Source organism: Cherax quadricarinatus, chromosome 28 (genome assembly GCF_038502225.1).
Source record: "Cherax quadricarinatus isolate ZL_2023a chromosome 28, ASM3850222v1, whole genome shotgun sequence".
NCBI classification, from domain to species: Eukaryota; Metazoa; Arthropoda; class Malacostraca; order Decapoda; family Parastacidae; genus Cherax; species Cherax quadricarinatus.
Genome location: NC_091319.1, coordinates 1,046,675 through 1,059,692, shown reverse-complemented (window position 1 = coordinate 1,059,692; position 13,018 = coordinate 1,046,675). Strand labels below are relative to the sequence as shown.

The 13,018-nt window shown below is 39.8% G+C and overlaps 1 protein-coding gene across 3 annotated transcripts in view; it reads right to left on the bottom strand.

Moving 5' to 3' along the window:
• Nucleotides 1-13,018, bottom strand: part of LOC128693138 (facilitated trehalose transporter Tret1-2 homolog) — a 68,668-nt gene that overhangs the window by 14,200 nt on the left and 41,450 nt on the right. For all 3 annotated transcript variants that reach the window (XR_011392516.1, XM_070089293.1, XM_070089294.1), the window contains exons 5-6: nt 1,367-1,529; nt 253-987 (exon numbers count right to left, since the gene is read on the bottom strand). Coding sequence is in view for 2 of the 3 variants with exons in the window: in XM_070089293.1 (XP_069945394.1) it covers nt 253-987; nt 1,367-1,529 (898 nt within the window). In the remaining variant the exon portion in view is untranslated. The remainder of the gene's footprint in view (nt 1-252; nt 988-1,366; nt 1,530-13,018) is intronic.

The following is a 13,018-nucleotide window of genomic DNA, read 5'->3' as shown; positions in this document are numbered from 1 at the left end:
CTTCCCGACGCTATAGTTTTGATGACTACTTGGCAAATTGTTCCATTCTTACAATTACACCGTTACTTCTCTATATTCTGTTTCAAGCACGGGTATCAGATTTAAACTATTTGTTTAGGATTATTTCTGTATTCGATATCATCAGCACCCTATTTATATTTGATTATACACGTCATCAGCTTGTACTACAATAATCTCCCTTCATTTTATGTCTTTCAAGAGTGTAACAATAATACGAGTAACAGTATTTACCTGTGTGCAGCATCCTGCGAGAACTCCACACCTTTATCACCGACATGATCGGGCTGATGTGTGAGGTAGATGGTAAAACCCAGGACGGTATAAGCAAGCACCAGCAACGCTAGAGATATTACTAAACACCGTCGGCGTCCCAAGCGATCAATAGTCATCACCATGATTAAATTACCGCACAGGGACAAGACGAATACCAAAATGGTGCTAATGTCCTTGTTTAGAGCCATTCCTGTCGTCTGCAGCATCCTTGTCACATTGGCTCGGATGACTTCGGTGCCGCAGAAGTTAGATATGCAGAAGATGCCCGTGACAATTAAGATACGTTTCAGAACAAAGGGCTTGAGGAGAGGATCCCAGTTAGTGCGGCCCTCAACCTGCTTATTCTGCTCCTTTAGGAGGGCGATTTCTTTGTCCACGTCGATGTAATGACCCCTCAGATTCACCAAAACTTTGTGTGCCTCTTCATCTTTGTTGTTGATGGCCAGGTAAGTAGGGCTCTCAGGCAGGCATGGTGCAATTAAAATGCAAAAGGTGAGAAGGATTGCAATGACTACGAAAGCAAGATGGTACCATGGCAGCACCATACTCAAGCAGATAGTGGCTAGACCACCCAACTCAAGCATCACCGAGGCTATCATACCAGCCGCTCCTCTGATCTCTGTGTCGGAGATTTCAGCCAAGTATATCCTCACAGACACCGTCGCCAGACCCATGGCAACGCCTGACAAGAACCTGAAGAAATAAGTATCACAGGTTACATTAGGTGAGAACTTATTAAATAAAAAGCTAAATATTTTGTTTCTTGATCTTAAGTAATTTTTTCCTTCATTTCAACTATTTCCTGTCAAATTAGGTTGTCTAAAAATAATGACGTTAACTATCATTATTACTTACGAATATGATAACCCCTGTGAAGGGTCATTGAACGTTGTCGACAACAGCCTATTCTCAGATTCGTAAATTATTTATCCAAGTTTGGTAATTTTATTTGGAAAAGCAGCACACGTTTTGACTAATCAATTCGCATACTCTGAAATCCCTACCTGTATGAGTAACTAACATAAGAGTCTAAGGATACGTCATGTCGAAAGCTGGGAAAGCCAAGACTAACCTGCCGACGATGATCATGTGAGTGTTGTGGGCGAGAGCAATGAGCATCCAGCCGAGGAGTCCTGGCATGGTGGCCACTACCATGGACCAGCGGCGCCCCAGCTGACGTCCCAGCCACCCAGCCATCACATACCCAGGCAGCGACCCCACATACACCATGCTACCTGTGTATACAAGGAGAGAGTTTCAGAAGTGTTTCTTTTCAGGATGGGAATTATCCTGCCTCAGCTCATTTCAAGCCCAGACCTCAGCGGCCCAGCAAGTTCCATCTCACACGCTTTAAATACCCTTAAAAACAGTTAAGTCAGAGCTTAGACTTTTTTTTACTTTAATCTGCCTGTTTATTTGATAACTATGCCCCTAGCGACTGTGGTATTATTTTCTTCAGGTTCTCCATAAATATTAATTGCCGAGGTCTCATTTACGTCTTCCTGGGTGAAATCCGGCAGGAACTTAAAAACCAGATGTACTTCGGTCTCTGTGCTATTCGATAAAGGTATCCCCGTATTCCATAATCCCAGCCCCCGAGACTCGATACACGCGAGTGGAATAGAGTGCGGTGAGATGAGTGTTCCAGATCCTGAATCAACAGATTCATTTCCGTGATAATTCTTGTTGAAGGAGGGCGGCCAAACATCCATGTCCTGCAGAACCCTATATAACTTGCTACTAGTCTATTGGGCTCACCACTTTCAGGGACATAAAACTCCGTAAAAAAAATTATACTGGGTCACTGCCAAATTGACATGAAGGGTAAGGACAACCAAATTTCACCTTTTTTAATATATGGTCGTTTTCATATATGATTATTAATTTCAAGTGGTTAAGCGTGGAATAAAAAAGGATATAAAAGTTCATTTCCTTAATATTTTCTTTTATCTCATCGGTCATGCATGACATTAATTTGTTTTCATTCCAATAATTTTTTATGAGATCCAGGTCAGGGTTGTTTCCTGGCCCCTGGATAACATCAACATTGTTATCTTCTAATCATTTATTGACCTGTTCTGATATGTGGCACTGGGCAGTGTGTGCTGTCATGAATCATACGGTAGGGAAGGAAATGGTCCTTATGTTTATCTACTGAATGTACAGTTACCACAAATGCTGGGTCTCATGGACCCCAATATCTATGGATATTTGTCTATGAAGCCACTAAGGCAAAAGTTTACTACAGAATGTGCTCGCTATAGCAACCTTTGCCTCGGCGTCTACCTGTTTAGTTCCCGTGACACTAACATGGCTCGGGTAAGAAACTCCTCATCCTTGTGCCACGTGTGGAATTAAGATAACCAGGTAGACTCTTCGATTTTTTTTTTTGAACCACAGGCTGAACAGGAGCGTATTAGGCCAGGGTGTCTGAGTGTACAGTGAGCCATGTAAGAACGCAGGAGGCTGGACCCGGAGGGTGGCCCAGCACATCCCCCAAAGGATTAAATTTAAACGGCAAAACACCACCAAGGTCCTAACGGAATCTGACTGACAACAATCCTTTTTTCCTTAACTTAGGAATATCGTCTAAGGCCGTATGGAGAAGAGGGAACGGTGGACGGGGGAAGGGAGGGGAAAGGGAAGGGTGTTGAAAATTTAGAATTTTTCGGAAGTCAGCATGTGTAATTTTGTACAAAATAATGGAGATTCAGAGAAGTCGGTTAATAAAATCCGCCGAATTAAATCAAGCTTCATCGAGGACAAATTGTGGTGAAACGGCCTCAGACGAGCAGCAAATAATGCGGTGATACACTACACTGTGAAGCGGGAAGAAAATAGTGAAGAAACCACTACAATAACGGAAAATTGGTGAAATAAGAGGTTCGTCATACTGAAATCGAGTAACGAGATCACATTGTAATTTGTGGGACTTCTTCGGCGTTTCCAGAGGCTTAATGGGGTTCAAGCCTCCCAAATAGGAGCAAGACAAATCGGGATTATCGTCCTGCTGAAGTTATGACAGACTTGGCAGGACTTCGAAATTAAATAGTGAAAGGGGAATATAAGGAACCATCAACACCCATAGCTAAGTAAACTGCCCTTTGTATGTAGAACTACTGGCCAATTAGGTTCCTCATATCTAGGCAGGGGTTGTGGGTGGTTAGTTGTATCAGGCGACCTCCAAAGAAAATTTGCTAAGTAATAATAATAAACATTTAATTATTTTCATAATACGTATTGTATATGTGTATCCATCCCCCTTCTGCAAGTCCACTTCAGATTATACAGTCCACCTTTAACGTAAATATTAGTACCAGAATTTACTGGTTATGATGTTCAAATGTAATTTAAATATTTTAGGTCCCGATATACATGTACAGAAGATTGTGGGTGCCGGAGGGGAGATTCTTAAGAGACCTAGAATTTCCAAAACTCCCACATACCTCAGAGGTGCAACAAAATGTAAGCAGTTCTACTCGGTTGCCCTCTAATCAAATTACTTGTATGAACGTAATAGTGAGGTTCATATAATATTACTAATGTAGAAAATACTGTATATATTTTCTGGAAATACGGTAATTTATAGGTAAATAGATGCCCTATATTGTATTTTTATAACAAGTATGTTATCGAAAATGGGAAACCTGCGGCTGGGGAGGTGAATCGCCATTGTTAATTTGAATTGGATACAACGTTAGTGTAATGGGAAGGAATTTTCGTGTTCTAGAGGTTAAAAACTGGGCTGACACCTCTCAAATAGGAGGCGAAATTGTTGGATGTGCATTCCTGCATAACTTGAGATATCAGGCGACTGGACAAGACAGCTCCAGGAACCTCAGATAAGTCTGTTATGTTATAACTCTGGCCAGTTATTTTCATGTATAGACAGAGGTTTTCTGAGTATGATACAACTTAATCTCCAGTTAAATTGGCGAGTGTTATGATTTTTAGATATTCTCCTTCTGTTATGTATATGTGTTTATATATAATCATTTTTTAATTTAATATAAGTCCAAAAATTAATATATTTACCAGCATTCCTGGTGATGTATTTTTCATTGGTAATTAATAGGTCCAGAGCAACTTGTGGATATGACAGTGGTAGGCAACGAAGGGGGATATTTGTGACCTAGGTGTCCCAAATTCCTACTTGTCTAACTGATAAATAATAATTATCTATGTTCATTTATTATGTACATAATGATACATACAGATAAATGCAATTTTCCACATTTAATTTGCCTGTTGGTCCTTCAAACCGGATGTAATTAGTGAAGTCATTAATTAGTTAATTACTTAATAATTATATGTGAAATAACAGAAAGAGGTGGATCTTAAGCTCACAAATTTACTTAATGTGTAGTGGATTATAATTATTACAATATTAATTTGGATAAGTCAAGTGTGGCTAAAGATTATATTAATGTGTATAAGTGTATGTGTAATTGATAAGCCAAGTGTAGCTAATTATATTAATGTGTATATTAATTTTGCAAAGCCAAAGTGGCTAGGATTTATATTAATGTATTTGTATAATATTAATTTGATAAGATAATTCTGGCCAAGATTTATATCAGTGTATGTGTAATTGATAAGCCAAGTGTAACTAATATTAATGTGTATAATATTAATTTGCTATGCCAAATTCTAGCAAGGATTTATTAATTTGTATAATATTAATTTGTATAATATTAATAGCCAGCCAAGGCTGGCTAAAGGTTTGTATTAATGTACATTTAAAATTTATATAATTTTTTACATGTAATTGCTCAGCTCAAGTAGCTGGGATTTATTCAAAGGTAAGTTGTATCAGTGTTGTAAGTTGTATTCAGTGTTATTGATTGGGTTGAATTTAATACATTTCATCATGGCTGAAAATGAGGAAATTAATATAGAAGACAAACATGGAATATAGAGCAAAGAAAGCATCATTGCAAGCTAGAAATGGTCATGTAACCAAGGCATATAATAAATGTTTGGAAATAATGAATCAAGAAACTGTGAATACTGATGATTTAAAATTGTATTTAGATGCTTTAGGTAATAGATATGATTCATACAAATTATATTACAACAAATATGAAGGAGATTTGTTAGTAAACTGTGTAAATGAGACTGAAGTAGATCTCATGATTAATCAGTATTATGAATTAGAGGAAAGGATTCTTTCTTGTAAAAGTCAGGCCTTGAATAAATTAAAATGTGTAAACCAGGCAGTTAATCAGTCTGCTCCAACAAATATGTCTTTGCCAAAACTCCCAGAATTGTGTTTGCCTGTGTTTAATCCTGAAGAAAATTGGGAGGAATTTTGGTAAATTTTTAAAGCAGCTGTGCATGACAGGAATGATCTAGCCTGTGTAACTAAATTATTTTACCTCAAAGGACAGGTAAGAGGAGATGCTCACATACTCATACAAGCCTTTCCCAATGTAGATGACTCTTACAAGGAAGCAGTTAACTTGTTGAAAGTCACTTATGGTAATACAGAACAAAGTAGGTTGGATCTAGTGAATATCATTGTTAATTAAAATCTCCGGATCACACTTACAAAGGTTTACAGCAGTTTAGAGTTAAACTGGAGAGCACTCTCAAAACTTAAGTAATAAAAATAATCTGAAGGAATCAGACTGGTTATTGAGTGCCATAGTACAGAATAAATTAAGCTGTAAAACAATTGAATGGCTCTCGAATAAATATCACAAGGGTTATTTTGGTCTGGAGGAAATAAGACTAGGTCTACAAGAATTAATTGTGCAGTTGCAGACCAGCCAACTAACTCATTTTAAAGATGCAACACACAATAACTCTGAGGTATCTGTCAAGTTTCGCAAAGGGAAAAATTATCCCAATGTTAATAATCAAAATTCATTTCCTAAAAAGAGTTGCATAGGTGCATATCAAGTAGCAGGAATCAGAAATAATGATTCTCCACAAGGTAAGAAGAATAAGTACCCTCCTAAGAGTAGCCCAGTAATAAGAAACCAATCAAAGAAACGAGAGATTGTCTCTTCTGCAATGCACACAAATCATGGAATGATAAAGTTGAAAGATTGGAGGAACTTGACAGATGTATCAGGTGTTTATGTAATCACAATGTAAAGGATTGTTATGCCAAATTAAACTTCTGTTATCAATGTCACAAAGGAAGACACCATGTAGTCATGTGTAAGGGTCTATATGATAATGTTGATAATAATGATAATGTTGACAATCCTGACACAACAGTAGCTAATGTAAAAATTGCTGCTAATGTTAATAATGATGGTTTTGCTGAAGTAGCCTTACCTGTGTTACAGGTAAAAATTGATGATAAAAGGCATAAATCAAAAATTGTAAATGCATTATTGGACCAGGGATCCCGGCGTACTTTCATAAAACGTAAATGTCTTGATGGTATGAAAGTACAGATGGGAGATCCCACAACTTTAAAATTATCTGGTTTTCTCTCAGACAAAAGAGCTCAATTGTATGACACTGTTTATGTAACTGTCAGGTTGGGCAATGAGAAAAAACGTGTTAATGCAGTAATTGTAGATAGACTTCAAGAGAAAATATCTACAGTAGGACTTAGTAAAGCTACAGAAAGACTCTCACATAATGTAAATTTAGCACCTTCAGGTGTAAGTGATGATTCTGTAGGCCCAATAAATATTTTGATAGGTAGTGACTATTATGCCTCCTTTGTAAAGGGTATGATAAAGAAATGTGGTGTCACCCTTTTGAAGACTGCAGGAGGCCATGTAATGTATGGTAGGATTCCTCGTAATAATAATTCATGACTAGAGGAAACTACAAATACCATAATTGCGTGTCTTACTCATGAAATCGTACCCCAGTATAATTCTTCCATAGAGGATGGTGTTGAGCCAGTGCATAAATTGTGGGAATAAGACAGCATTGGAATAAATGTAAATGAAGAAAGTCCAGACGATTCTTTTACTCAGGAGCAATACCTGAGAGATGTAAAATTTGAATCTGGACAATACTGGGTACGACTTCCGTGGAAACTGAACCATCCAGAATTGCCCACTAATTACAGAATGGCATATGGACAGTTAAAGGCTCAGCTCTGCGAACTGAGTAAGACACCAGAATTGTTAACTACCTATAATGATATAATTGCTGAGCAGTTAATTAATAAATTTATAGAAGAGGTACCTCCTGAGCAAGCCAAAATTTATGGTCACTATTTGCCACATCACGGAGTGAAGAAGGATTCTAAGACCACTCCTCTGAGAATTGTGTTTAATTGTAGTGGAAGGAGTAACAAAAAATGTACCTAGTTTAAATGACTGTTTGACGACAGGTCCGTCATTGACGGAAAAATTAGGAGATATCTTATTAAATTTCAGTGTGAAGCACTATGCCTTTACGGCTGACATAAGTAAAGCTTTCCTAAGAATGGGTTTACAAGAGGCTGACTGGGATTGTACCCGCTTTTTATGGCCTGAGAATCCTATTGACCCACTTAGCCTTCTGAAAACCTTTCGCTTTAGGAGTGTATTATTTGGTGCTACATCCAGTCCATTCCTACTTCAAGCGACGATAAATGCACACCTTAAAAGTATGGGAAGTCCATTGGGTAAAGTAATGAGCAAACAATTTTATGTGGACCATTTCGTGGGTGTGACGTCAACTGAAGAGAAACTGTTAATGACTTATGGAGAGGCTAATAAAATAATGCAAAGTGCAAATATGCCTCTGAGAGAATGGAATAGTAATTCGTCCAAATTAAAGGACAAAATAAGTAAAAATTTCCCTGGAGATGAAGTGCCAAAATGTAGTAATGTATTGCGATTAATTTGGGATACTGAGAGAGATTTGTTAATGTTAAAACCTAATAATTACAGTATGCCCAATAAATTAACTAAGAGAGTTTTGCTTGCTGAAGTTTCCAAATGTTTTGATCCACTAACTTTAGTGTCACCCCTTACTATAAGAGGGAAATTATTAATTCAGGAAGCATGGAAACTTAAATGTGCTTGGGATGAAATTTTACCTGAGGAATTCATTAACAGGTGGGATGAATTAATTGGTGATTATGAGAAAATTCCAATGTTGGAGTTCCCATGCCAGGTGGCCAATCCAGATGGGAAAAATGTACTCCACATTTCTTGTGATGCTTCAAAATTGGCATATGGAGCAGTTGCTTACCTTCAATGTAGTAGTGTTATTTCTCTTATGTCTAAGGCTAAAGTGTCTCCAATTAAATCACGTACCTTACCTCAGTTGGAATTAACAGCCATTTATGTAGGTGTCAAATTAGCTAATTATATAAGAAATAAGTTGCAGGAGATAAATATTAGTGACACTGTAATTTGGTCTGATAATGAGGTATCCATACAATGGATTTGTAATGGAAACAGTAAAATTGTGTACGTACAAAACAGAGTCGCTGAAATTAATCAGATGCATATGTTAACATTTAATCATATACCAGGTGAGGAGAATCCAGCTGATTTCTTGTCTCGAGGTTTATCTTATGCTAAATTTGTAAATGCTGTATCATGGTTTAAAGGACCGAGTTGGTTGGTAAATAAAGCTAATTGGCCTGTACAAAAGGCGTATATTGCTCCTGTTGAAATTACTGTGACCACCACTCCAATAGTTTGTCCTCCCTTAGCGATTGATATAAATAGGTATTCTTCTTTACCCAAACTAGTCAATGTAACTAAGTTGGTGTTTAAATTTCTAAACAAGATGAATATTTCATATAAGTTTTCACATCCTCTTGAATATTGGATAAAGAGGGCACAAGAAGAAATCTATGGAAATGAGATTAAATTGATGATGGAAAGAAAAATTGTGAAAGGTTCCATAATAGAGAAATTGGGGCTGTATTTAGAGAACAATGTAATTAGGTGCAGAGGTAGGTTACAAAATGCTGAATTGGGTGATTATGTTGAACACCCTATTTTACTGCCCAAAACTCATCATCTAACAAATTTAATTGCTCTAAATGCCCATAAAAATGTAATGCATGGTGGGGTACAAGATACTTTAAATTTTATTAGGGAAACTTTCTGGATTCCACAAGGACGGCAAAGTGTAAAAAGGGTGATTAAATCTTGTGTAATATGTCAGCGTGTGGATGCAAGATCCTATATGTACCCAGGTCCTCCACCATTGTCAAATGAGCAATTTGAGTCGTTTAGCAACGAACTCCGGCCGGCCGCAGTGTGGAAAATACTGTATATATTTTCCGGAAATACGGTAATTTATAGGTAAATAGATGCCCTATATTGTATTTTTAAAAGAAGTATGTTATTGAAAATGGGAAACCTGTGGCTGGGGAGGTGAGTCGCCATTGTTAATTTGAATTGGATACAACGTTAGTGTAATGGGAAGGAATTTTCGTGCTCTAGAGGTTAAAAATTGGGCTGACACCTCTCAAATAGGAGGCGAAATTGTTGGATGTGCATTCCTGCATAACTTGAGATATCAGGCGACTGGACAAGACAGCTCCAGGAACCTCAGATAAGTCTGTTATGTTATAACTCTGGCCAGTTGTTATTTTCATGTATAGACAGAGGTTTTATGAGTATGATACAACTTAATCTCCAGTTAAATTGGTGAGTGTTATGATTTTAAGATATTCTCCTTCTGTTATGTATATATGTTTATATCTAATCATTTTTAATTTAATATACAGTCCACAAATTTATATATTTACCAGCATTCCTGGTGATGTATTTTTCATTGGTAATTAATAGGTCCAGAGCAACTTGTGGATATGACAGTGGTAGGTATCGAAGGGGGATATTTTTTGTGACCTAGGTGTCCCAAATTCCTACTTGTCTAACTGATAAATAATAATTATCTATGTTCATTTATTATGTGCATAATGATACATACAGATAAATGCAATTTTCCACAGTTAATTTATTTCTCACAAAGGGGAGAGGAGGGGGGAGGGGGATGGAAAACATTTAGATTCGATCTGAGGAAGGAGGTTAGAGGCCTAGTTCCTCGGATTGAGAACCCCTTCACTTCACCCTTTTCATTTTTGCCTTTCTACTATTTTTATTACCTATCGCCAGTTAATGAGTTTTCATTGCTTTACTTGATATTAACAGTTTTGTTTTACTCCCTTGGTAACTTATGATATCTTTTAGTTTCACAATCTTGATAATTTATCCTGCCTATATCTATGGTGTTAAAATTCTTCCTCCCCCCCCTCCCATCCCCACACACAAACGCCCATACCTTAATTTTCATTCGCTGCCTGACCACGGTCGAGTGCGGTTGTGCTCTGCACCCCTCTGCTGTTTTCAGGCGAGCTACCTTGTATCAACATGGCGCTGAGTGTGAGGAGATGCGTAAATACCATTGGTATTGAGCTGCTTCGTGGGGCGATTTCACCCTCTTCAACGCAGGTATTACTCCCAACAATCATTAGGGAGACCTATGGAATCCAAGACGATGAGGTGTATGGTGTAGCCCTGAATGGGGCTTACAGAATCTTCGTCAAACTGAATTCCGTGTCCGTATACGAGTCTTTGGTGATGAGATTCCAAGACGTGAGTCTTGATGCTACTCCAGCTGTGAAGGTGCAATTGATCGACATATCTCGCTACTTTACGTGGGTTAAGATTCGTAATGTCCCATTTGAGGCAGATGAGGCTGACATCAGGAATGTTTTTGAGGCATATGGGACCGTACATCTGGCACAACAAGGCAAGTGGACGGCAGGTGCTTACATGGGCCGTCTGGAGGGAACCTTTTCCCTGAAGATGACTCTGAGACATCCCATACCGTCTTATGTCGTGTTGGAGGACTTCAGGACGCAAGTTATGGTATCGTATGCCGGACAGAGACGTACGTGCAGAATATGTGGGGCGTACGACCATATGGCGGCAGCGTGTGTGAAGCTGAGGAGGGCGCCTGCACAAACTGGTGAAGTACCAGTTACCAGCGTGATAGCTGTTGTTGAGAGCCCCACGCGAAAGCAAGGGCTTGGGCGCTTGTGGAGTGAAGAGGTGGAGGATTCCAGAGAGGAGACTGGTGTATGTGAGGTAAGCTGTGACGTAAAAGGATCTGTTACTAAGCAAGGGAAAAGTACAGAAGTGCAAGTGCAGGAGGAGGTGCAGGCTATAGAGGAAGAGCTTCAGGAAGTGTTAAGGACATTGACGCCGCCTGCAGAGGAAGTTGTTCCTGAGCTGGTGAGAGGCACGGCGTTGCCTGTAGAGGAATGTAATGATAAAAACCATAGCAGGGTTAACGGGCCAACTAGTAAGCGTGAGTTGTCGCCGTGTGCTGTGGAACGAGGCGTGGTGGAGGTTGAGGTACATCGTGAGGGAACCTCATTAGATAACATGGATGTGGAGGGCATCACGAGGAAGAGAGCGGCGGCGTCAGACTCAGATGATGTCCTGACGCCGGCGCAGAGGTCTGGAAGGAAGGAAGAGCACTGTCGAGGTAGTCACAGTAAGAGGCATCGCAAAAAGGGGGGGGGTTGATGGTGTGAAGCCTTGTGCTGGCTCTGGGGCAGGAGGCCCTGGGATGAATGAAGCGAGGAGGAAGGGTTGGAAACTATAAAGAGGCCTTAGGTGTATGACTGTGAACGTAAATGGACTGTGTAATAGTGTGAAGAGGGCATGGTTTCGAATGTTTCTGTATAAATATAGGGTGGATGTAGTGTTCCTGCAAGAACACAATTTCAAGGAGGGAAGAGTGCTCGAGGTGGAAGGGTTTTGGGTCATGACTCTGCCATCTGTACGTCTGAAAGGTGGTGTGGGTATATTGATCAGGGAAGCGAGCCCGTTTGTGTTGCTAAGAAGTGAGGGGGGAGGGGGGGAAGAGTATTGCGTGTGGATGGGTGGTGGATGGGGCAGAGGGTATCTTTTGTAATTGTGTATGCACCATCAGAAAATGATGTAAGGGTAAAAAGGGATTTTGTATGTGAAGAACTAGTTTTCTTCTTACGTGGTTTACCTGCGATGGCCATCGTAGGTGGGGACTGGAACTGCGTTATTAGGAGGGCTGACGTGGAACCAAAAGGGGCAGGACACGTGTCGGCGGCCTTGCGAGATCTTTTGAGGGATATTCAGTTGTGGGATGCGGTTGGAGGAGGGGCGTGGGAGGTAGAGCACACTTTTGTAAGACGGGGTTACGCGGCTAGGTTGGATAGGCTGTATATATCTCAAGGGGTTTGGTTGACATTTTTCCGTACAATAGAAGTAACTTATTCGGATCATAGGGCGGTAGTAGCAGAGGTGGGGTGGGAGTCACTAGCAGGTATATCTAGGGGTTATTGGAAGTTAAATACAAGTGTTAGGTGATGAGGAGGGGATAGAGGGATTTGCAACGCTGTGGGAGGGGTTACGTGCAGAGGTAAATGGGGTAGAGGATGTGGTGATGTGGTGGGATGGTGTGGCTAAAGAACAGATTAAGCAATATTACGTAAAGGAAGGGAAACGTATCAATTCTTTAAAATATGGGCTTGCCAACTATTTGGAGGATAGGTTACGGGGTTGTTATGCGAGGGGGGCGGTGGCGGGCACTTATCCTATGGATGATATTATGGCAATTAAAGGGAGGCTGCGCAAGGTGCAGGATGAGAGGTTCCAAGCGGTGCAGGTACAGGCGGGGGTGGAAGAGGTGTTATGGGGCGATAGACCTTCATCGTGAGTATTGCGTAGGCAGAAACAAAGACAGCAGGCAATGACTATACCATGGTTGGAGGTTCATGAGTCGATAGGAGGGTACAGGGAGGGGCAGG